The sequence below is a fragment of the Hippopotamus amphibius genome, chromosome 6, assembly GCF_030028045.1.
Source record: "Hippopotamus amphibius kiboko isolate mHipAmp2 chromosome 6, mHipAmp2.hap2, whole genome shotgun sequence".
Taxonomy (NCBI): Eukaryota; Metazoa; Chordata; class Mammalia; order Artiodactyla; family Hippopotamidae; genus Hippopotamus; species Hippopotamus amphibius.
The window spans coordinates 27,495,219-27,521,153 of record NC_080191.1 but is presented as its reverse complement, the minus strand read 5'-3'; the positions used below and the strand labels follow the sequence as shown (position 1 = coordinate 27,521,153).

Genomic DNA, 25,935 nt, shown 5'->3' with positions numbered 1-25,935 from the left:
TGCGCACGGGCTTTCTCTAGTTGCGGTGAGCGGAGGCTACTGTTAGTTGTGGTGCGCGGGCTCCTCATTGCCGTGGCTTACGCTCTAGGCGGGTGAGCTTCAGTAGTTGCAGCACACAGGTTCAATAGTTGTGGCTCACAGGCTCTAGAACACAGGCTCGATAATTGTGGTGCACTGGCTTAGTTGCTCTGCAGCATGTGGGAGCTTCCTGAAACAGGAATTGAACCTGTGTCCCGTGCATTGGCAGGCAGATTCTTAACCACTGTGCCACCTAGGAAGCCCCTGATACGCATTTTTTACCACAATAAAAAATAATATACTAATTTGAAAATAATATAACCAATTTACATTGTTGTATAACCATTTATGTACTTTTTAAAAGAGTTTTCCAGCCAACATCCTCTGAGTAGGCCAGGGTGAGAAGATACTTATGACTCTCCAACATGGTTTTACTTCATTTGTATATGAAGGTGTTAACAGGACTCCTTGTGTTTGTGAACTCAGTTGAGTCTCTAAAATAGTTTCAGAATTATTACACCAACACCATTGCCAATAACAACAACCACAAAGAAACTAAGTAATATTCAAGCCTTCTTTGCAGTTCTTTTTCGGTTTAAAACATATTCCACTAAGGTTATACATGGCCAGAGTGCATGTTCAAAAATTATTTGAATTCTTTTCTTTGTATGGTCATATTACTAATTTGATATACAGTTAGGAAACAGGTTTTTAAACCTATGTGTTCACTTTTATAATTTGCTTTTTTCATTCTTTTTTATTCAATTTTGTTTTCTGAATTTGTAAAACATATTCAGAAGTCAAAACTATTATACCTAAAAGTTACACTCATATCTCCACCCCTTCCATTCTATTTTTTCCTGTCCTTTACATAAACTTTTTTCATTGGTTTCTGATTTATCCTTCCTGGTTTGTTTGTTTGTTTTTGCAAAAATAAGCAAAAACACGTGTGTGTGTGTGCCCATGCGTGGGCACGTGCATCTCCTCTCTTATGCAAAAGATAGCATAATGTATATGCTCTTTGGCACTGCTTTAGTGGTATCCTGTAATTATTATATGCAGTGTTTGCATTATCATTTTTTTCATATTTTTTAGAAATTCTGAAATTTTGGTTTGTACATCCCCTTTCTCCCAAGATTTGTTTTAAAGAGTTTTTCAACCTCTAGGTAGAAAGACCTTTTGAAAATTATTTGTTTTTTAATGGTGTTAGTAATTTCTGGTTTTATTGCATTGTGGTCAGAGAACTTTGTATTTTTTCTACTTTAAGAAACGTCATGAGATTTTTTTTCTTTGTGGCCTGATATTAGAGCAATTTCATGACTGGCCCATCTAGGGGAAGTTATATTCTTTATAATCAGGATGTAATACACACACACACACACACACACACATAAACTGTACCTTATAAAGTCTTCTAAATCTTTACTTATCTTTTGTTTTTTTGATATGTCTTAGGCTGAAAGTGGTTTGTTAAACTCTTATTATTACCGTGTGTCGTTTTCTCTTTGCATTTCTCATATCAGAAACTTTGCCTAAAATTCTGCTTTATCAAGGTCATTGCTTGGGACTTCCTTGGTTGTTCAGTGGTTAAGACTCAGCGCTTCCATGGTAGGGAGTACTGGTTCGATCCCTGGTCAGGGTACTAAGATCCCGCATGCCGCATGGTGCAGCCAAACATAAGTAAATAAATAAAAGAAAACAAAACACAGTAAAATAAAAAATAAAATACCCAAAACAACAACAACAACAAAACTAAGCTTTGAGGGGGAAAAAAAAGAAAGGTCATTGCTGTGGCTCTAGCATTTGCACTTTGTGTTAATGCTGTGTGGCCTGAATTTTACCTTGACTGGTATCAAGGTCACAACTCCTGACTTCATATGATTTGCATTTGCCTAATATATATTTGCTTCTTCCTTTATGTTTAGCCTTTTGATTGCAATTAGTTCTCTTGTATACAGCATAAAGTTGGTTTTATTTTATTTTATTTTGCTTTGTTTTACAAGTAACCTGAAAATCTTTTTAATATGTGAGTTAAGCACATTTACATTTATTGGTATTACCAATATGCTTGGTGTCAAGTGTTTCATTTTTTTAAAAAACTTACTATGTTTCTTTTTCTGTTTGGCATTTAGGAAGATTTGCATTTTTGTTGTACATTAGGGGTTGGCAAATGTTTTGTATAAAGGTACAGATATTTTAGGCTTTTGTGGGCTATATAGTCTCTGTTGCAACTATTCACCTCTGCAGATGTAGACAATATGACTGCATCAATATGTCTATGATGTAGACAGAATAAAGAAGCCATAGATAGTATGTAAATAAAAGGATATAGCTGTTTTCCAGTGAAACTTTACTTACAAAAATAGGTAGTAAGCTGGATTTGACCTGCTGGCTGTAGTTTGATGACACCTCTTTTAGGGCTTACCTATAAATACCTTTTATGATGCCTGCAGCTCCTTTTATCTTCCCTTGGGAGCTCTAAATAATATCCTATAACTGTACTTCATTACCCATGTGGTAACCAATGAGCATATTCTACTTTCCCTTTTCTCCCTTCTCTTTACTATTAAAAGAATGTTATATTATTTATACTTTGTCAGGACAAATAACTTAGTTGATTATTCTTGATCATTTTGTTTTAGATGTTAGTGAGCTCTTTGAAATGTAAAAGACTTCATTTCTCTCTGGAAATTTTTCTTGAATTATAGTTTCACATGTTCTGTTCTTTGTTTTGTTTTTATTTTTCAGAAATTCTAATTACATGTATGTTAGGTCTTCTTTGCCTAGATTCTATAGCAACCAGGTTTTTTCTTAGGCTTTTAGCTCTTTTGTATTTTGTTTTTATTCTCTTGGTGTTTTTATCCCTCCCCTTAGCGCCCTTGATTATATTTTCATTCCCGTCTGTCCTCTCTCTGGCATTCCACATTTAAATGTTTATTTCTGAAATTACTTTGTCTCCCTCCCTGCCCCCATTTTCTTCCCTGAGTTGTCTCTGGATAGTCATCTTCCTCTTTTTTATATTTTTCTGTTCTGAGTTTTTAAATTCTGATTTGGAATGGTTTTTCGTATGGACAAATGTTTAAGAATATTTAATTTAAGTGAGGGTATTAACTACAGATTTCTTCTGCTTTGTGGGCCTTTTAGGGTGAGGTGGAATGGGGGTTTTATCAACTAAGGTGTTTTGATTCTCGCGGCAATTTTATACGAATACAACCTGTTACTTCCATTCATTTTGAAATGTCTTATCGTTTCCTGATCAGTAGTAGTTATTCTGTGAAGGCGGTGGTCAGAGGTTTGGACGGTGTACTAGTTTTTAGTTCACAGTAATCTCAGCTCAGTGCATTTTACTTAATAGAGTTTTTTTCTAAGGTTTAAGGGGGGCAGTTGATGTGTCTTCTGATTTTGTGTTTCTCATTTATGTTGTAGGACTTTTAATTTACTGCTTGTCTCCTTCCTCTGATCACCAAGACTCCAAGGGACTCCTGCCCCTTGCAGGTCACCTCCATCCACTTCAGCATGCTTCCCAAGCACCTCTGGTCCCAGGAACTTTCGGGTTCCTCTTTCTATTCCACAGTAGTCATTGCTTTGATGAGGTCTCAAGACTGTTCTCAATATTTCCCTTCTCCGTGTGGGATGCCTCCTTGTAAGGGTGGTGCTGCATCATAAGGAAACCATCGCCCTCTCCTCCTTTTCACTCTGTCAGCACTGATCTTCCTACTCCAGTACGGGCTCTAGATTGGCTTTGCTAGTTTCTAATCTCTGTTTACATGGAAATTAAAGTTTGTAGTATTCTCTCTCTCTCAGCTAGCTTTCAGTTTTGTTTTATGGGTTTATTTGCTCTTCTTGTTTATCCATAAGGCCTCTGGAGGATATGTTGAGAGATTTGGATGTAAGCAGCTGCCATTATCCTATGGAAGCCTGGAAATCAATATTTTGTATTTTAAGCTATTCTTTCTTGTTTAAAAGAACACCAACTTTTGCTGTATATTTTTAAAACATTGCCTGTGTTTTCCTTGAACCATTTCTAGAAAAAGTAATTAGAGAGATTGTTATCCGCAGTCATTTTGAAGGGCTCAAATATAGATATGAAATTAGACTTGTTCTGTATTCTTTAGAATCAATGGCTTGAAGGTTCAGGGAAGCATATTTAGAATCGGTACAAGGAAGACTTCTTAGTAGTTAGAGCTGCCTAGAGATAAGGAGGCTGTCTATAGAGTTTAGAGATCTTGAAGTTTAGACTAGAAAAAAATTATATAAGGAATTCAAGCATCTAATGAGTAAATGGATAACCTTTAAGGTGCCACCTGTGAGATGCTGCAAATTATGGGCTGGTCCACAAACTCAGCCGTGATGAGCAAATTCAGCTACTGGCTGGTGTATAGCAGAATATGTACATACATAAAATATAGTTCCACATTATATCATGAAATATGGAACATGATCTGTGCTAGACATGGAACAAGTTCAGGAAACTGCATCAAGAGCTCTACCTTTTAAAAATGACCACAAGAATGTATTGGGTGTTGAAAAAATTATCATAATAATTAAAAGCAAGAGTCCCTGAGCTAGTCTGCCTGGGTTGAAGTTCCAGGTCCACTACCTACTAGCCAGGCATGTTACCGGACTCTTCTGTGCCTTGGCTTCCTCCTGGTATGATGGTGAGAATTATTCTGTCTGTTTCATATTGCTGTCGTGAAAATTAAATGAGTTAATCCAGGTAAAGTGCTTAGGATAGAACCCAGCACGTAGTAAATACTATTTAAATGTTACTGTTATATGTCTGTAATTCCTTTCAGAAATTCTCGGGGCCAAATGCATGTTGGAATTCAGATTTTTTGTTTCAATTTTAAGAAAGTACTACAATGCATGTGTCATATATTATGAAACCCACTAGCAGTGTCTGAGACAGCACCCTGTATTCAAATGCTTTAATTGTTTTTCAGTGAAACTTATAAAACTTCACACTAAATGGGATAAAGACACATCAATTTAGGTCAGAGTTTGCTGCCAGAATAACTATGAAAACCTTGCTTATTTTTTTAGAGCTTTTTGAACTTTGAAATTGTTATAAGTGAATATGGGCCATTATCCTTCCCCTCCTCCCCCTCCTTCTCCTCCTCCTCAGGTTCCTGCATTTGTCTAGGAACCTTGAGCTGTCAGCCAAAACACAATTCTGCTCCAGGATGAAACAGTGACCGCTACAGGGTGGATGATAACTGTAAAGGTTTTTCAAAGTTGTAATGAGACTAGCCCAGGTTACCTGAAATAGACCTTAAGCCAGGCCAGCTAGAGTATGCAGGAGAGCAAAAGCTGCATTTTGGTGTGACTGGAACATAATTTGGGGGATGGGAGTTTGTTCAAAGTGGATATAAAAATAGCAGCTATATTATCTCATTGCCGCCTCAGCATCAGAAGTATATTCATTTTCAGCCCTGCTCTCCCATTGTTGTGACTCAGATACTTTGTGTCTTTGATTTATTTGTGTTTGTGTGTCTTTTGTTCACCTGTCTTAAGTAGTTCAGCTCTCCCTCTTGTGTCCATTTCAAATGCCCTCAAGAGAGGCCCAGTTAGATATTACCATCTCTATTAGAAGATTTATGCAAGACCAGCTCAGAGGCCTCTGGCAAGTTTATGGGTTGACTGCTCTTGGGTCAGTTTCCAATATCTGGCCCAGCCAGTCCCCTGTGTATGGCAGTTTACGTAGAAGGGATTGTGGAGTTATGTGCTTGGTGGGCATCCCAGTGGTTGGCCTGTCCAGAACTCTAATGAGGACAAATATACCAAAGAACAAGTCACAGGTCAATTGTAAGTACTAGTATGTTGGTTGGTGCTGGGAAACACTATTTTGTTTACACAGACAGAGTAGCCCAGTGAATCAATCTAAGTAGGAGGTAGCTCTTTATGAGAAAAGTCTTGAGCTTAGTGGATTTCAAAGAGTTGGACAAAAAGGATGGCAGGGTTTTAACAGACAGTACTTAGTCACATGTACCTAGTGAGTTGTAAACACTTGGTCAAGCTCTGTAGTTTGTAGAAGTTCTTACAGTTTCTCCCCAGATCATAGCAACTGCCAACTATGTGATTTCTTCCTCCATTCAAGTTTTCCTTTTACATTTTTTAAAACTTTTATTTTGATGTCACTGTAATAGCTGTAATATCACTTACAGGAAAGTGCAAGAATATGGTACATGTTGGTTTTGCTCTTGGGCTGGCAGTTAAGTGTGCCCTTAATTACCACTGCCCATCTGTCATCTCCTTGGTGATGGGAACCAAGGAGAACACTCTTCACGTTCCACTTAGCTCATGTGTTCATTTTTCATAGCACTCACTCCGGGTCACTCTATTATTTAAGAAGAAGTTGGTTCTGCCTCCAGCAGTAGCTCGTCGAATTTTGTGCCCAACAGTTTTCAGAGTCTTCCGTTCGCTCTCCCTAATTAGAAGCCCGGTAATCTTCCTGATGGAAAGTATACAGTTAATTGCCAAATGCAGAACTCTTCAGAAAATGTCTCTGGATACATAAAGCATGTCAAGTTGTTCATTAGTAAGCAGGTAAGAAGGGTTAAGTATGAAAAGGTCATCCTTAATCACGTATTCAGCTAAAATAAAATCAGGATACTCTGCATTTTCCCCTTGAAGCACCTTCCCTACTCCTCACGCCACAGTTGAAAGACGTTTCCTCCTTTGGCTTCTGTCCCCTAGAACAGGCGTCCTTCACTGAGCCATCATCGTCCATGTGTGCTGCGCCCACTCTCTATGACCCCGTCAGGATTTTCTTTGAGATGTTTGATACCTTGCAGCATCATTTTGAGGAACTCTTGGATCTGTCCGCTTTTGTTTTCTCTCTCTCGTTGTCTCTCTTATGTCTCAAGTGACTAAAGTCTGATTGATTTGTGAAGGAATTTTTATTTGAATTATAATCTCCCCCTAAGGGTATTAATGTGAACTACTGGATCAGAATGTCTGGCTGGCCGCCAAGGCTGCAGGGAATTGTGCAGAGGGGTGGGTGTGTGTGTGTGACTTTGTATACGCTGCACAGAGGTAGAGAGTTCTTTTAAAAAATAAGAACCACACACTTCATTGTTCCATGTAACTGTGCAAATTCCACAAACTGTTTTTTGAGTTGGGGTTGAAGTTTATCCATGTGGTGGGCATATACCTATGAGGGCATATCATAAGCCCTATACCCACAAGGGGCTGGGAGAGAACCAGTCAATATGACTTCTGAGTGTAAAAGCTTGTTATGGGCAGTCAGAATAGAAAAAAAATGCTAAAACACTCAGGATGTCTACTACGATGTCTAGAGTCTACTAAAATGTAACTTATAGTGTCAGTAACCAAAATATAGGTCTTATGGAACACATATGTGTTTGAAAAGACTAATAGTTTTATTGTTCTCTGCTTACGTTACTTAAATCTGAAAACATTTTTAAAGTTTGGGATTTTCACACCTTACATTTGTCCTGGCTGCTTGATGAAATAGAAGAGGAAACCAAGAAGCAAAGGATGCAATATAAGCTTGAAGAGGGGTATCAGTATTTGAATTTACCTTTTTAAACTGTGCTTATCAGTCCCTGTACCTGGCAAATGGCTGCACGACTGTGTGAAGTCATTTGAGAGAGCTTTATGTGGTGATAATCTTTAAGGTTGTGGAATGCTAAACTAAATAATGATTTGGGAAAGATAATGTTTAATGTATTTTCCAAGTTCTTTTCAATCTTAACTAGGATAGCTTCTCATCAAGGGTGGGGTATCAGATTCTTAAATAATAGAGGATACCCTCACTATTTGCTGAGGACACATTTTAGGAGAAAATTTGACATTGCAGTTATATATTTGCTTCTGCTAAATTATACTCACATGCCTAGGTAGAAGTACAGTCTAAAATTTAAAAACAGCAAGATGGCAATTTATTGTTTTGCTCAGTAAACATGTCTTGAACACTCAGCAACATCATGGGCTCTGCTAGCTACTAACACTGTGAAGATGAGAAGACAAGGCCTCTGTTCTTAAGATGCTGACAACCTCGTAGCGAGGCAGACAAGTAAGCATTTATTGTACACCACACATTTTTTATACATCTTTATTGGAGTATAACTGCTTTACAGTGTTGTGCCAGTTTCTGCTGTACAACAGTGAATCAGCTGTATTTATACATCTATCCCCATATCCCCACCCTCTTGAGCCTCCCTCCCACCTTCCCCATCCCACCCTCCCCATCCCACCCCTCTAGGTCATCACAAAGTGCCAAGCTATCTCCCTGTGCTATATAGCAGCTTCCCACTAGCTAGCTATTTTACATTTGGTAGTGTGTATATGTCAACGCTACTCTCTCACTACATCCCAGGCTCCCCTTCTCCCCCCCCCCCCCCCGCCATGTCCTCAAGTTCATTCTCTATGTCTGTGTCTTTATTCCTGCCCTGCCACTTGGATCATCAGTACCATTTTTCTAGATTCCATATATATGCATTAGCATACAGCATTTGTTTTTCTCTTTCTAACTTACTTCACTCTGTATGACACTCTCTAGGTCCATCCATCTTACAGATAACTCAATTTTGCTCCTTTTGATGGCTGTAATATTCTGCTGTGTATATGTGCCACATCTTTATCCATTCATCTGTCGATGGACATTTAGGTTGTTTCTGTGTCTTGGCTATTGTTAATAGTGCTTCCATGAACATTGGGGTGCATGTATCCTTTCAAATTATATGTAGTTTTCCTCACATATATGCCCAGAAGTGGGATTGCAGGGTCATATGGTAGCTCTATTTTTAGTTTTTTAAGGAACCTCTCTACTGTTCTCCATAGTGGTTGTACCATTTTACATTCCCACTAACAGTGTAGGAGAGTTCCCTTTCCTCCACACCCTGTCCAGCATTTATTATCTGTAAATATTTTTTAAAATAAATTTATTTATTTATTTGTTTACTGGCTGTGTTGGGTCTTCGTTGCTGCATGTGGGCTTTTGCTAGTTGCGGAGAGGGGGGGCTACTCTTCGTTGTGGTACATGGCTTTCTCATTGTGGTGACTTCTCTTGTTGTGGAGTACAGGCTCTAGGCACATGGGCTTCAGTAGTTGTGGCACATGGGTTCAGTAGTTGTGGCTCATGGGCTCTAGAGCAGAGGCTCAGTAGTTGTGGCACATGGGCTTAGTTGCTCCGTGGCATGTGGGATCTTCCTGGCCCAGGGATCAAACCTGTGTCCCCTACGTTGGCAGGTGGATTCTTAACCACTGCACCACCAGGGAAGTCCCTATAGACTTTTTCATAATGGCCATTCTGACCAGAGTGAGATGATACCTCGTTGTAGTTTTGATTTGTATTTCTCTAATAATTAGCAATGTTGAGCATTTTTTCATGTGTCTGTTGCCCATCTATATGTCTTCTTTGGAGAAATGTCTGTTTAGGTCTCCTGCCCATTTTTTGATTGGGTTGTTTTTTTGATATTGAGCTATATGAACTGTCTGTGTATTTTGGAAATTAATCCCTCGTCAGTCACATCGTTTGTAAATATTTTCTCCCATTCTATAGGCTTTTTCATTTTGTCTATGGTTTCCTCAGAAGTCTTGATTTGCATTTTCCTAATGACTAAAGATGTTGGACATCTTTTCATGTTTATTGGCCATTTGTATATCTTCTTTGGAGAAATGTCTATTCGAATCCTTTGCCCATTTTTAACTGGATTATTTATCATTTTATTGTTGAGTTCTAAGAGTTCTTTGTATATTCTGAATATGTCTTTTATCAGATATATGATTTGAAAATAATTTCTTCCATTCTGTGTGTGGGTTTTTTCACTTCCTTGATGGCATCCTTTGAAGCATGAAAGTTTTAAATTTTGATGAAGTACATTTTACCTGTTTTGTCTTTTTGACTTGTGCTTTTGGTGTCGTATCTGCAAAAAGTTGTTTTTACAACTTGAAAGCAATTGTCAATGAAAAAAATTAATCAATAGTCGATCTAAGAAAGAAATGGAAAATTTTATTTGAGCCAACCTGAGATTATAACCTGAGTGACTGTCTTTCAGGAAGCTCTGAGGACTGTTCTGAGGTCAGAGCCCTGTTATAGAAGTTTCTGAGGTGAAGGGTTATATGTCAAATGATGTATTATTGACAGTTTACACCATCCAGATCTACGTGTACAAAGTGAGCAGTGGGTCAAGGGTCATCGTGGCCCCTCACAAGATTAAGAAGGAAGGTTATCTCCTAAGGAGGTCTGGTTGATGCAGATACGCAATACACACTAAAGGGGAGGGAGGAGGCCCAAACAGGCAGAGAAGAATTTTAAGTTTAAATTTTCTTGTCTTGCCATAAAATATGAATTTTATTTCATCACAACAAAAGCTTTTTCAGACTGAGTTTGTGGTTTCTTTGGCAGTGCAGACCCCATAGAAACTTAGGTCTCTTATCCCTTTACTTCTTGTCAGTTGCATATGCCAGTATCCAGAATTCCTTTCTTGACATATTTCTTAAGCTCAGTTGGTTGGGTTTGGGGGATTTTTCTTCCTTGCCGTGCGCTGCTGTAACAAAATACTATAGACTGATTGGCTTAAACAACAGACATTTATTTCTCAAGGTTGCGGAGGCTGGGAAGTCCAAGGTCAAGATGCTGGCAGATTCAGTTCCTAGTGAGGACCCACTTCCTGGCTCCTAAACAGCAGCCTTCTTGCTGTGGCCTTCCCTCCATGTGCGAGCGGGAAGAGAGATCTTTCAGGACATGAATCTCATTAGGAGGGCACTACCCTCATGACCCCATCTAAGCCTGGTTACCTTCCTAAGGCCCCCAGCTCTTAATATCATCACTTTGGGTGTTAGCACCTCAAAATAAGAATTTTGAGGGGACCAAACATTCAGTCCTTAACACTCTTCATTCCTTTTTTCTAAATTGTGGTTAATTAAAAAAAAACAACAACAACATAAAATTCACCATCCTAATTATTTCTGAGTATACAGTTCAGGAGTGTTAAGTACATTCACATTGTTGTGCAAACAATCTTCAGGACTTCACTGAAATTCTACACCCGTTCAAGTTTCCCCCTCTCCTCAGTCCCTGGCAACCACCATTTTACCTTCCGTTTCCATGAATGTGACTACTCGAGAAACCCCTTATAAATGGTATCATACAATGTTTGTCTTTTGTGACTGACTAATTCACTTACCATGATGTTCTCAAAGTTCATCCGTGTTGTATTATGTGGCAGGATTTCCTTTCTTTTAGGCTGAACAGTATTTCATTGTGTGAATGTGTGTATTGTTTATCCATTGATTCATCCATGGACACTTGCATTGCTTTCTCCTCTTGGCTGTTGTGAATAGTGCGCTGTGAACATGGGTGGACCTCCGTTCCACTTTTACTCAACTTAATGGTGGCTACCCTGAGGCCATCTAAACTGAAGGCTTCACCCTTAATCTGGGTCACTTTATACTACTGAGAAAATTTATTGGGCCTTTGTTGTTCAAAGCCTGTTTGTTTCAGTCTTTCCCCTTACTTTCTGGGGTCTAGAGGCAATTATTTTTTCCACCCCTTCAAATCCTCAAGTTTCTGAGCTGTCTGTTCTCGTTCATTACTCCTTGGAAACTGGTCACTCCCCTCCTGTGCTCGTCTCTTTGTTGCAGTGTTTTGCTAGAGGGAGTTTTTCTTGCTTGAGTCACAATCTGATGTGGGTGGAGGGTGGGGTGCTCTGATGCACACAGTCCCTCAGATGGCTCTCTGACTCCAGGGCCCGTTCCCCATCTATACCAGCAAAGAGAGAGAGAAGCCGGGAGGGTTGCACAGGAAGGCTTTTAGGAGCCTGACCTGGAAGTAGCGTATGTTCTCCTACCACCATTCCGTTGGTGAGACTTGTTATTACAGCTCTACCTAACTGCAAAGGAGGATGGGAAATTTAACCTTGCACTGTCCCCAGGGAGAAAGGAAAACAAGGTTTGGTGAGCACAGAGCAGCCACTGCCACAGGCTAGAGCTAAATTCGGAAGTGCCAGCCTATAGGTAGTGGTTAAAGCCATGAGCGAAGATGGGGATCACCCGTAAAGATGTAGTGAGAGTCATGGGGACTATCACAAACACAAGGGCACTAGTGGAGGGCCTGTCACGGTAAAAATAATTTACGTAACCTAATTTTACGTTGCTTAGAAAAAGTACTCCCGTGTATACAGGAAAATTTAAACATGTAGATTAAAAATGGAAAAGTAGCTTTTTCAGACAAGAACAAGGACGCGGTTGCAGAGAATGGACTGGAGAACTCGAGGTTTGGGAGGGGGCGGGGGGTGAAGGGGAAGCTGAGACGAAGCGAGAGAGTAGCACAGACATATATATACTACCAACTGTAAAATAGCCAGTGGGAAGTTGTTGTATAACAAAGGGCGTCCAACTCGAGGATGGAAGATGCCTTAGAGGACTGGGGTGGGGAGGGTGGGGGGGGAGTTGAGGGAGGGAGGGAATACGGGGATATGTGTATAAAAACAGATGATTGAACTTGGTGTACCCCCAAAAAAAATAATAAATAAATAAATAAAATTTAAAAATAAATAAATAAATAAATGTTGTAGAGGCAAAAAAAAAAAATGGAAAAGTAGCTTTTTCAGAAACTGGAATATTTTCACTCCTTGAAGTTAATGCAGAAAACAAAATATATTAACATGATTATTTTATGACTGATGAAGCCTGTGAGTATAACGTGACTCTGAATTTAAATAAAGATTTATTTTTTGTTTATCATTATTCAGTACATGTTTATTGAGCCATTAATATGTGACAGGCAATGTGAGCATTATAACAGTAAGTCACAGGCCCTCCCTCAAGGGAGATCAAATTAAGTCGGAAGAAAATAAGGCAAGGAAATGAATAAAACATCAGGCAGAATCTTCAAGACCACAGGAAATATTTAAAATGTTACACCATTGGGGCTGCCTAGGTGGCGCAGTGGTTAAGAATCCGCCTGCCAATGCAGGGGACATGGGTTCGATGCCTGCTCCAGGAAGATCCCACATGCCGCGGAGCAACTAAGCCCGTGCGCAACAACTATTGAGCCTGTGCTTTAGAGCCTGTGAGCCACAACTACTGAGCCCATGCGCTGCAACTACTGAAGCCCACACACCTAGAGCCCATGCTCCGCAACAAGAGAAACCACAGGAATGAGGAGCCCGCACACCACAACGAAGAGTAGCCCCCACTCACTGCAACTAAAGAAAGCCCGCGCACAGCAAAAAAAAGACCCAACACAGCCAATAAAATAAAGAAATAAATAAATTTATTTTAAAAAAAAAGTTACACCACCAGGGCAGCAGTCTGGAGATGAAAGAGAACTGGTTTTGAAGTTAAGTGGATCTGGGTTTGAATCACAGCCCTGTGGCTCTCCACGTAACCTTGGGGAAGTTATTAACATCTTGCAACTTCTAGTTTCCTGATTTCCAAGTTGGTGATAATATATCTATCTTTCAGGTTATTGTGACAATAAGGGGTACTATGTATACATAAAAGGCCTAACATAGTGCTTGGTATGACAAATATGGTAGTTATCTTCCTGTTATTGAAGAAGGTAGAGTAGAGCTCGTATTGGATTGGAAAAATGACCCTTACCTGCCACTAATTCGTGAGTTCCTCATTCAGTAGTATTCAGTGAACCATTACCGTGCACACAGTACTTAGAATTAGACTGTGTGAATATCTTTGTTCTCTAAAGCCGCATTCAGTTTGTAATGCAGTCATGTTGGTACACAGGTCTGCAACCACCAGGCTTATATACTGTCTTCCCCTCTTTCAAGTGACCGAGACCACTGTGTCCCTGCTGGCACCGTCCCCCTCCTCCTTTTACTACAGGCAAACTTTGCTACTGGCCTGACTTACTATCCCACACAATCTCCTCTTCCCCTGCCCACCCCTCTGCCTTCATTGCTCGAATTTCCACAGGCTGCCCCTCAGGAAGCCTGTTTTCTTCACATATAAATCTTCCTTAGCCCCCTTCCCTAAACTTCTTTTTATTTTTTCCCAGTTGCCTCAGGAATAACGCACCACCTTCTTTCTGTCTTTGCTTGTTCATTTTCCTTCTCACATCATGGATATCGTTAAGCTTCTATGTCTTACACATATCCGGGCATCTCCACGAAGTCTCTCTCTGCAGACACTAACGCTGATACTGCCGCCAGCATCCGTTGCACACGTCCTGTCTGGCAGGCGCTTGCGTTGAGCCTTCCCATCCTCCAGCAGTTCTGTTGTAAACTAATGGAAGGCCAGGACCGGCTGTATACCCTTCTCGGTTCTCAGTACAGTCCTTTGCACACAGGAAATGGCTTGTAGATAGCTCGTGGTCAGAGAGAGGAGGAACAATCAATTTCACCTCTCAGAAAATAATTTTTAAGAGATTAATTCACATGCAGTTGTATTGTTTCATTGCCAGTATTGCAGCAATGTTACTTTTTTATGATAAATGCAAACAGCCTAACTTAAGTATTGGGTTAAATATGCTTTTTTGTGGGATTAGCTAGGAACCATTTATTATGAGGGTGAGTCAAAAATTATCTGCACTCTGACTGTAGAATTTATTTTAAGTAACTTAGAAAAGACAAATACATCATTTTTCAACATAATCTCCTTGCTTTTCAATATACTTTGTCCATCTGTCAACAAGCTTTTGTATTCGTACATTAAAAAATGTTTTAGGCTGAGCTGTGAACCACGAATGCACTGCTGTCTTCACTTCTTCATCAGAAGTGAATCTTCGTCCTTGTAGGTCTTTCAGGGGACCAAACAGATGAAAGTCCGATAGAACAAGACCAGGACTATAGAGAGGATGCTTCAACACCTCAAAACGAAGTTTTTGCAGTGTGTCGACAGTGTGGACAGAAGTGTGCGGACATGCACACCCTCAGATCACCAAAACCGAATCACTGCACACTGCTTTTCTTTCATGCAAGTCACAAGTGGGGCATCCATTTTTGCTCGCTCCGCAGTTGCAAATGAACTGATGTAACACATTCACACCTGCACAGCAGTGACTGGGGTGACAGTAGCCTTGAACAGAAAGCACTGATGAGACAGTGCAGCCAATAGAAGTTTTAATATAACTGGAGTGCAGATAATTTTTGACTCACCCTTGTACATTGGTTTCATGGCAAACTGGATTCTGAGTTCTAAACAGCTGCCTTTACAAAGTCATTTTGGTACATAAATGATAAGATGTAGACTCTCTGTTCAGAATTTTTCCCCATCATTAATTTTTTTGAAAGAGGATTTAGTTTTCAGTGAAAGTGCCTTTTTGGCTTTCTCTTCTGTGTCTTCTTGTACCATTTACCACAAATAAAAATTCTCAAACTTTTTCAGTCTTTGGGCATGAAGTAATTGCTAGAGCCAACTGGAAATAGACCAGAGATTAACAAACGTAGCACATGTTTTCCCATGTCCAAGGGCTGTGACTGCTGAGAGGCAGACATGCCGCTGTCACTGAAAACAGTCATCACTAGAGAGCATGCAACTTTACAGAGAAGGAACTCTGCACTTGTTCTTGTCAGTGAATGTGCCGTATTATTTTGAGGACTCGCCTGTCATAAACAAGTTTAAAAACAACATCTAAGTTATGTCATCTCCATATCTATCCTGTCAGTGCTCTGTTGAGGGCTTGTGTGCCTCTTCCTGAGCCACTGCCCTTGTCCTCCGATGTGTCCTGTTTGTGGTCCTTCCCCGTCTAACCGGCCCACCACGCCCAGACCTCTGCAGCCTTCCCTTCTCTGTTGCTCCTCAAAAACACTGTGCTACTCAACCTTTCTTTGTCCCAATTTCTTCCTCTTCTATCCCTCCCTCCCTCCATCCCTTGCTCCCTCCCTCCCTTTTCCTTCCACCTGTTTCTTTTACTTTTAGGAAAACCAAAACAAAATAAGTGAACACACAGAACAAGTCCAGATGTCATGAAAGGCCCAATTCAAAAACGACTTCATAATGTTTCTCTGAGTGTCTCTTCTGTCCACGTAGATGAATACATGTCATCTTTATTTCCCCTGGGAAATTTATGCTTCTAGGACTTACCGTATTCTGCCTTGTCTTACCACTATGGCTAGTGGATTGCAAGATCCTTAAGAGCAGTATCCATGTGTGGTTTAACTTTGTATACCTCTTAACACCTCTTAGGAGAGGGGTCTGCTCATAGTCAGGGCGTAAGAAGTATTTATTGAACAATTACTTCAAGTTAGGCTAGTGTAAATTCCTGCATTTGAACTTGGTGTTTGTATCATTCCACATTCTCTTTCACGTGAATGTCTTTAGATTTTCGAGGTGCAAGAGCAGCCCCTTTCTATTGACAAGCTTAATCTTGCTTTTCATTTGAATCTCAACAGTCTGTGAATTGTACCTTCTCTTTCGGTAGCCTCGTGTGCAAGCTGAACACAAGGACCACCATCCTTGCAGCAACTAACCCCAAAGGCCAGTACGACCCCCACGAGTCTGTGTCGGTGAACATTGCCCTTGGCAGCCCACTCTTAAGTCGATTCGACCTGATCCTGGTTTTGCTTGATACCAAAAATGAAGACTGGGATCGTATAATTTCCTCCTTTATCTTAGAAAACAAAGGTGCGTGGAGACAAACAAATCATTCAAGTTGACGAAGAGGAGACAGAACAAATGAAATTTTCCTTGAAGAAAATTAAAGGAAAACGCAGGGTACCGTACCTAACGAGCAATAGAGAGATGCTTGGATAGAAAGCAGTGAGAGGAGTCAGTTAGTGAGCCCAGAATAGCGAGCAGAAGGAAAAGGGTCTTTCTCTGCTTGCCATTGATGAGATTAAAGTTGGTAAATACGTCCTTTGTGATGAAAGGGAGCAACCTTATGATATATAATTACCACGTGGTTCACCTCCTGCACACAAAGAAAACTGGACTGAATTTATGAAACAGAATTCTAAACCTGGGACTTTTGTCAAAAATTAGATTTATCAAATACTATTGATTTCTGTATGTGGCAGAACAGAATTATTCTAGTAATTTAAACCGCTGTAGGAAGCTTAGCTTTATTAAGCTTAGAGCCTAAGACTGTTTATTATAGAACTGTATGCAGAGACGGGTCTAGATTTCAATGGCCACAAAGCCTGAAGCTTATCTTTTTAAAAATGAGTACAAGAACTTTATCAAAACTCTTAATATGAGATGTTTGCCTGTTCTTAGAAATTACTGACCCCCAATACCTGATATATACAGGTTACCCAAGCAAATCAGAGAAGCTCTGGAGCATGGAAAAGATGAAAACCTACTTCTGCCTCATTAGGAATCTACAGCCCACACTGTCTGATGAGGGTAATCAAGTTCTCCTCCGGTACTACCAGATGCAAAGGCAGAGTGATTCCCGAAACGCTGCCCGGACCACCATCCGCCTGCTGGAAAGCTTGATACGATTAGCAGAAGGTTTGTTTCATTCAACAAATAATACTTTTATTGGGTGCCCAGTGTGAGCAAGGCATAGGGCTGGGCACCGTGAGTTCAGAGATGAGTGAGGATGATCTCTGAGGTTCTTGCTCACAGTTGCTTAAAAAGTAAACACTCAGAGCTGTGAAACCTCCAGTCTTCTGGGGACGGATCATAGGTGTTGAGTAGAACAAAGGGTCGTTAAGAAAGAGGAATCTCTGTGACATCTCCGACCCTTCTATAACTTAAGGCATCATTCATTTAGAAAGTCTTATTTATGGGTGTTTTATTTTTCCATGGCTTCTGTTAGCATTTAGGGTGGAATATTCCCTTATTGGGAGCTGCTTCCTATATAACATCTTGGGTTATTTCTCACCAGTTGCCACTCACAGCCCACCACTAACACAGTAACACTGAATTAACACTGCCATGCTCTATCCCATCCCTAAGGTATGAGACTTACGTGCATACTTGCACATAATATGCATCTCCAGACTTTTTTTTTTTGTTTCTTTCTAATACTGGCTTTTACATTTAGCCCTTATTTAAACAATCCTAAAATTTTTTCACATGAACTGACTGTATCATATGATGATATAATATATGCTTACTAAAAAGTTCTATAGGACAAAAGTGCCTCACTTTTTCAAGGATTTATAACTAATATTAAGGCAAGAAATACGCAAGGTTCAGGCTTCCGAGTTTGGTAGTTTTGAAAAGCTCACAGATAAAGAGATGTACCAGAGATGAGAAATGAATTTTAATTTTAATTTTGTATAATTTGTGATAGATTAGAAAGTAAGGATGGAAAGTTACTACATATTAAATATATGCTTGTATAGATACCCCTTTCTTTGCTGGAGCCCAGAGTACCTTTTCATGTAAATACACAGAATTGCCATGGGCTCATTTATAAAATATAGTTTTAGAGTAGCAAGGATCAAGGAGAGTATTGCATTTATTACCTCAAATATTCATAAAAATAATTCTTCATAATTTCAAATGCACCTTATCAGCTCACGCTCGCCTGATGTTTCGTGACACAGTGACTCTGGAAGATGCTATTACAGTGGTGTCAGTAATGGAGTCCTCCATGCAGGTAAGGATATTTTGTACCTAATATTTTAACCCTAGTTACAAGCGTTGTTTAAAAAAGACAATTTATATCATATCAGGAGTTATAAAAATGACCATATTCTAGACCTAGTAATTCCTGGAAATATATCCAAAGGAAACCAGTTAAAAGAAGGGGGGAAAGTTGTCATGGAAACAGTCACTGCATCAGTAGTGTTGCTTTTCCCACTGGTGTGAAGCAGTGGGTCTCAATCCTTTTTCTCCTCAACATGCCTGAGAGATGCTTATGGTCCCACTAGAGACAGTGTGCCTTCCCAGAGCAATGCGTGCCACCAGGAATTGGGGGAGAGGACTACTGAAATTTGAAAAAGGCTCCCAGGTGATTGTGATACCCATGATGGGGGTGTAGAGGGCTGGTCTTAGCCATCTGGGATCAGTGGTCCCTAGTGTGTACTTCTTGTATGCAGGCTAGCCTGGTGACTCTCCCTGGTATTTTCCATTTTCTCACCCTTTCAGGGAGGTGCACTGCTAGGAGGTTTGAATGCACTCCACACTTCCTTTCCTGAAAACCCTCTGGAGCAGTATCAGAGGCAGTGTGAACTTATTCTGGAAAAGCTGGAGCTGCACAACCTCTTGAGTGAAGAGCTAAGAAGACTTGAAAGGTGAGAAAAGAAAAGCAAGAAGGGCATATAATGGAAAATACTTGTTTGGCATTTAATGAAACCAAAAAAGTATAAAGTAAGTGGAAAATATGTCTGTACTCTCAGTTGGGGATTTCAGTTATCTAGTGCTGTATAATCTACTACCTCAAAGCTCAGTGGCTTAAAAAAAAAACCAAAAAAACAAATAGACAAAAAAAACACCATACCTTTTTAGTGCTCACTTTTCTGGGTGTCAGAAATTCAGGAGCGCTCAGTGGGGATGGCTTATCTCCCTTCCACATAGTGCCAGCTGGGGTCACTCATACACCTACATTTAGCTGGGAGCTTGATGGGAATTGGAACATCCAAGATAGCTTCCATCACATGTGTGGTACATTTAAGCATTAGTTAAATGTGGTGGCCATTTAAGCAGGAGTGGCTTACATGGCTGGGAGCTGGCTGGGCTCTCTCTGCTGGAAGGGAGTAAGAATTCTGAGATGGTAGCTTAGGACTCAAGTAGCTGAGCAAAAGTGGGAGCTGCAGGCCTCTTAGAGGCTGGGCCAGATCTGGCGCAGCATCACTTCTGCCACACTTTGTAGGTCAGAGCAAGTCACAAGGTCAGCCCACATGCAAGGGTAAGGGAAATGGGCACCACCTCTTGATGGGAGAAGTGGCCTAGACAGACAGGAATGAGGGAATTGATGGCTGCCTCTTTAGAGCTGCATTTCCTTGGCTTGCTGGTTTGGTGAGCTTTGTGGGGAACACCAACCGGTCCTTTACTATATATAATAAACTGGATCCTGATTATATGAGAAGCACCAAGGTATGCCGCCTACAGTGCACCCCCAGTATGACACACAGTTTCCATCAAGAACCCTTGGTGAACAGGCTGTATCCTGTTTACTGCCACCACTTTTTCCTCTTCTCTCTCTTTGGCTCAGTATAGGAAGTAGAATAGTGCTATTCAGAGAGGTGGCTGGGACTCCTGTTGAGGAAGAGGAAGTTGGCCTCTAGGAGAGTGATCTATCCCATCCCAGGCCAGACCCAGACGTAAAATATTTTTTAATTCAGGTGTATCATCTTTCCTCACCAGAAAAGGACATGTGCAAGGGCGTTTGCGTAAAAAGTCTTAGTGCTTATTAATATTTTAATTCTCTTCTTATTGTTGGTAAAGCTTTTTTCCAAGCATAATAAATATTTGATCATTAATGTTTGTATAACCCTGGTGGAAGAAAATCACAGGTAGAGACCGAGACCCAAGCTGCTTTCAGGCCAGCCTGTGCAGGAACCCTGGGAAGGTTACAGAAGTAGAGATAAGAGTACTGACTCTCATCCAGGAAAGGCCCTCCTGGTCCATTAGCGGCAGCTCTGACCCTCCCTTCAGCCTCATGATTTCCTTCCCTACATGCCCAAATCCATGACTTTTAAAAATTTACAATTTAACAGTCAGACTAAAAAGAAAACTCCCCAGTGAGAATGATATATTTTATGTTAAAGAGGAAAATCTGTTTTTCATCCTGCAGGGGAACAACTCAGGAATGACAGGAGCAATGGTTCAAAACTCCCCTTTCTAGTGATTTGTTAAAATGTGGACACGTGGGAAGGAACGTGTCACACGCGTTACCTAAAGAATTTTTGCCTGAACTTTAACGTTTGCATGTTCCCTAAATACATGAGCGTCTAGAAAGCCTGATTTTGTGCCTGTGAAGCAGGAGTGAGGAATGGCAAGTGTGTCCATCGGGCATCTTCCTGGTCAGTGTGAGTGGGTTAATATTTGACCTGAACCTGGTTACCGGTGTTGATCTCAGAGCTGGGGGCTGGTGAATGGAGGGCATGTGGGAGCCAAGCAGCTTGCAGGGAGAACTTGGGGGCCATGTTGGGATTACCGACTGTTTAAATAAAATCTCGAGAATTCTTTTCCTGGAATTTCTCTCCTATTTGCTCACTGCCTTCATCCAGCAGTGTTCTCATTCTATTTATAAAACCTCATCACAGCCTTTTGGGGACGTATGGGGACTGATTTTGTCCTGCTAATACCCAAGTGCTGGCCTGCAGTAAACTTGCACTTTGTCTTTTTCTTTTGGTCTCCTGGCTTTTTTATGACCCAGAACACAGTGTTAAGATCAAAGCTCTTCCTTTGGTTCTTTTATGGTTTGATGTAGCTGATCCTTTTCAGGCCTGTCCTGGGTTTGGCTTTGGCTTTGGCTTTGCTTTTGGAAAGAATGCTTGTTGTGAGTGACCAGAAACTGGTCATTTTGACTACCTTAAACTGACACATGCTGGATTCAGGACAGGAAGGAACGTGAGGCTCAGAAGCAGTGTCGTGTGAGAGAAAAATAGCAATTGGACTTCCCAGATTCAAAATGACCCTCCTGGAGGGAGAGAAAGAAAACAAAAAAAGAGTAGGTGATGGTCTAAAAGATAGGAGTCTGCCTTAAAATGTTTTTTTCTTCTGGTATTTCTTTGTAATGTAAGGGCATTTTCCAGAGCTGATCCTCACAGTAGCAAAACCAGGTGGCCCGCAAATGAATTGTATTGCCTCCAAGACACACTCTAAAGCTAAGCTTAGCAAGTGGGAAAACCGCTGGTAGCATGTGGGTTTATCCCCTTGGGACGGAGTTTTCTGTTCCTTAAGGAGAGCACATATTAATAATAAGGCTATTTGTATTTTTACTACTTTTCTTTGGGAAGATGCTTTACTAGTGACAGCCAGTCTCAAATGGTGGCTGTTCTACCCATCTCAAAACAAGAGTGTGAAGATGTCTTAGGAGGAGGAGTGTAATGCAGAATTTAAATAGAGAAATTAATTCCCCGAATCACAATCAGACTAAAATAGTAGGGCTGCATTATTCTACCCTTAAAATTCCCATAAATTCTTAAAGTTATGGAGCATTAAATGAATATCCCTGACCTCAGTTTGATACCAAAAGTAGACTAGATAGTAGTAATTTTAAAAGCTATTTGGGGCTTTTTTGTTGGTTTGGTTTGGTTTGGTTTTTGTCTGGCTGTAACTATAGTGAAACCAGATTTTCCTGTATCGATGTTTCTAAGTGTGCTATGAATGACTATAGCCTAAAATTTTAAAAATAATTTCCTGGTTTTTTTTTCCTGATTGTAAGCAATAATACACATTCTTTATAGAGTATTTTGAAAATAACAATAATAAATTAATAAGGAAAAAATCACACATTATCTTATTTCCCAGAGAGCGCTATCATTAACATGTTAATGTATTTAAACATATTTAAATTTAAAATCCATTTAATTTTAATGTATTCTGTTCCTTTTTCTATGATTACCCATGACTTTTAGAATAATTTACTCATCTGCTTTTTGGTGTAGTTTCTTTTCAGATTTAGTTCATGGAAGCAGAGTCACATTACCCCTTACACTGAAAAGGCATTTCTCGGTTACTAGGAAGGGCTTTCTAAGGGACCTCCTTTTGAGAAGCTACAATCCCTTTTAGAAATTGGTCGTCTGGCATTATTTCAGTTTAAAATGAATATCAAAAGATGAGCTCTGTCATTCTGTTCAGGTCAGTAGGTTTCACCTCAGTATCAATCTGATGGCAAGTGGCTGCCCAGAACACATGCTGAAACGTGGCTGGGCTTGGCAGGAAAGAGGTCACAGCTGCCTAGGGGAGTCTGCCATGAAGGTGACTGCTGGAGGGGTCAGGGGAGCCACTGGCACGGAGGAATCACAGTCTCTTTACTCATGAGGAAAGTCATTTTTTAGATGCACTAAAATTCAGTACCTCAGTTAAGTAAAGAAACGTGAGGAGGTCGTAATCTCTAGTCTTTCACTTTGGTTCAGATCTGCAGACTGGCTACCAAACAGCTCGAGCCACTTCTCTTGGTCAGCAATCAGCTACTGTACACATAGCCACCAGTCTGTCTCGTATGTGAACATTTAATACGAGAGAAGACTGAGCATTTTACACTGACCTTTCAACAATCTAAAATGAATGAAATGGACTTTCAGAGAGATCTGAACATGTAGACAAACCTGTTACTTCATTTTCTTTATTTTACTACAGTTTTAGGTTAAATTAGATTATCAGAGCACTTGATTTCTATCCTGATGAAAAAGGATGATTTCCTTCTGCTGCTTTAAGAGACTGTATGTGGTATTAAGCTGGAATTACATTGGACTTAAACACTTAGATGGCATCTTAGAGAATAAAGAAATGAAAAGATTAAAGCAATACACGTTTTCCTTATCTGCTACAGGTTACAGAATCGGCGTGTGTATCCGTCCCAGCCACGGGCAGTGGAAGCAGAGACAACTCCAGGGTCCCTGAGAGACGATCCAGGGGAAGAATCAGAGTTCAGAACATCGACCCAGCAGGAAATGAATTGTAGCACACACCCAGCGCCTACGGGAGGCAGTCCTGGGGGAAGCCCACTTCTCGATCCCCCGTCCCATCTGGGGCCTAATAGACGGACAAGGAGAAAGCATTCAGCTGAGCACAGAAATAGCCAAGATGACAGTTTGGACTGGTTTGACTCCATAGCAGCTCATCCGATTAAACCCGAAAACACTGTTCCTGTGTCTCCTAGTCCCAAAACAAGTGGGGGGGACATGGCTTTGAAAATCTCCAACAGCAAACCTCGGGGTAAGGAAAAAAGAAAGCCAGGCCAAAGGAGCAAATTGGAAACTGGACCGCTGGCGGCATCAGGAGAGACAGAAATTCCATTGAGGCCAGACGGCCTTGAGGGTGAAAAGGCAAAAAAGGCAGCAGTGGTTTCTGAAGCAGCAGTATCTGCTGATGAACCAGACTCCGTCCTGATTCATCATGTCCCCAAGAAACTGCACACGCTGCGCAAGGGGGGGGCCCAGGAGTTGTGCAGGAACCCCTCCAGGCCGCCCTTGCAGCCCACAGGCCCTTCTCATCCTCCGCACACTCCTGTACAGAGCCCAGAGAGAGTGCTGGAAACTCCCAAAAGAAAGAGGCAGAAATCCCTTGCTCAGGTGCAAGAGCCCCACTTTGAAAGTGTTGAGAGTCCGGGTGCCCCTGTGGCCAAACTGGCAAAATTTACTTTCAAACAGAAGTCAAAACTGGTCCACTCCCCTGAAGATCGCAGCCACGTGTCTCCTGGCACAAGTGAAACAGCAGTTCAGAGTCCTGAAATTCCCCAACATAGAGCAAGAGGAGGAGCAGCTCTGCCTGGGAAGGGTCCAGAAAAGCTGGCCTCTACCTCAGGAATCAGAAGCTCAGCTCAGCTGCAGGATAGGACAAAGAAGGTGTCACGGCAGCCAGCAGACAAAGACGGACCAAGAGAGAAGAGAGAACGTGCCCCTGCAAAGGGAGCTGTCCAGCCTGAATTGGAGCTTGAGAGTGACACTGGGCATTTCCATGTTCCTTGTGAAAGAGATAGAAAGGAAGAGGTTTCGTGCCATGATAAAAGTGGCAGCGTTCATGCTTGCACATTAGCCAGATTGGCAAACTTCTCCTTTACTTGCCCCTCTGAGTCCAAATCAGAATCCCCTCCTCCTCCTGAAAGGAAGAACCTGGGTGAGGGAGGCCCCAGCCCTCCTCCTGTGACCACAGCTACAGCACTTGGCAGGAAGAGGAAAACTTTTCAGTTGGAGGGATCTACCAAGAGACTGAGTCTTTCCAAAACATCTCTCTTCACTTTACCAGAACTAGATGATGAACCATTAGATTTTGATTGGGATGAAGAAATGAGAAAAAAGCCATAATCATGAAAAGCTTTCTGGTCAAGTTTCACCCTCCCCCACTGAAGCCAGCACCCTCAGGATATCAACCTAGCACTTGTGGATGTACAGAACTGTTGGCCACAGTGGGCGCAATTCTGAACACCAGCACCCCCCCCCCCCAATCAGGTTTTATAAATTCAGGTTTATCTTCATGACTTGAAAAACTGTACAATCAGTGTAGGTCAGTGTGATACCAGCGCTTGAATCAAATTGATGGAAAATTGTGCTTGATTTTGCAAACATTGTACTTGTATTCCCAAAATGTTTCCATCTGTTTTGTTTGGTTTTGTTTTGTTTTTAAGGGGGGTGGGTTTTCCTGAGATCCCAACTTTCATTCACTCAGGAGCAAATGCCAGGGAGGTAACGCTCATAAAGCTAACAAGTCAGATGAACTCTTTTTCTGTTTTTTTCCTTCTTTTGTTTTTGTTTGTTTTTCTACCCAAGATGTAATGAGTGTGGTAAATATTTATTATAATTTGCCAAAATCGTGATTTTTCTAATTTTTCTGTATTCTCGTGTGTCACATTAAATATGACTAAAGCTTTTGTTTCTTTGAGAGGCCTTCTCACAATTCCGTGATAGTCTTAAAGATCCGGCAACTGGTCAGACAGTAGCTTTCTTGGGGTATTGACCTTTTGAGTTTTCTTTCTTTCTTGAGCCACCAGTTTGTGCTTCAGATTCTTTTTTATGTCTTGGGGACTTACCTCCAACACAATTTAAATGCTGCGGTTGGAAGAAGAGAGTGTGCAGTGGTCTCAGTCACACATCATGGCATCCATCCAAGCGGTTAATATGGAAACGTGATTCCTGCTAAGTGATGATTCATTTGCCTTTAAAACCAAGCAATGACTGTGTTTGGTAGGAATGGACAACTCAAGCTTTATCTTTCTTAAATGCTTTTAGAGTAACTTCTTCCTTTAGATTCTAGCAAGGTTTCCGTAATTACAGACTTTCTCTTCTAAAGTTTGAATTTGGAAAATGATAATAGATTCTTTCATTGTCTGAGGAACTTTAGACATGAGGAATACTGAAAACTATATGTACTTTGTTTAATGATCACTTTATTAAATTCATGCAGAAAACAAATTAGGAACCCCAGTTT

At 40.8% G+C, this 25,935-nt stretch overlaps 1 protein-coding gene across 2 annotated transcripts in view; it reads left to right on the top strand.

The window, feature by feature from the left end:
* MCM9 (minichromosome maintenance 9 homologous recombination repair factor) overlaps positions 1-25,389 on the top strand; it is a 76,570-nt gene extending 51,181 nt beyond the window's left edge. For both annotated transcript variants that reach the window (XM_057738435.1, XM_057738434.1), the window contains 5 exons: positions 16,367-16,569; positions 17,194-17,397; positions 18,414-18,496; positions 18,988-19,133; positions 23,342-25,389. In XM_057738435.1, coding sequence (XP_057594418.1) covers positions 16,367-16,569; positions 17,194-17,397; positions 18,414-18,496; positions 18,988-19,133; positions 23,342-24,815 — 2,110 coding nt within the window. In that variant the 3' untranslated portion in view covers positions 24,816-25,389. The remainder of the gene's footprint in view (positions 1-16,366; positions 16,570-17,193; positions 17,398-18,413; positions 18,497-18,987; positions 19,134-23,341) is intronic.
* Positions 25,390-25,935: the final 546 nt, after the last annotated feature.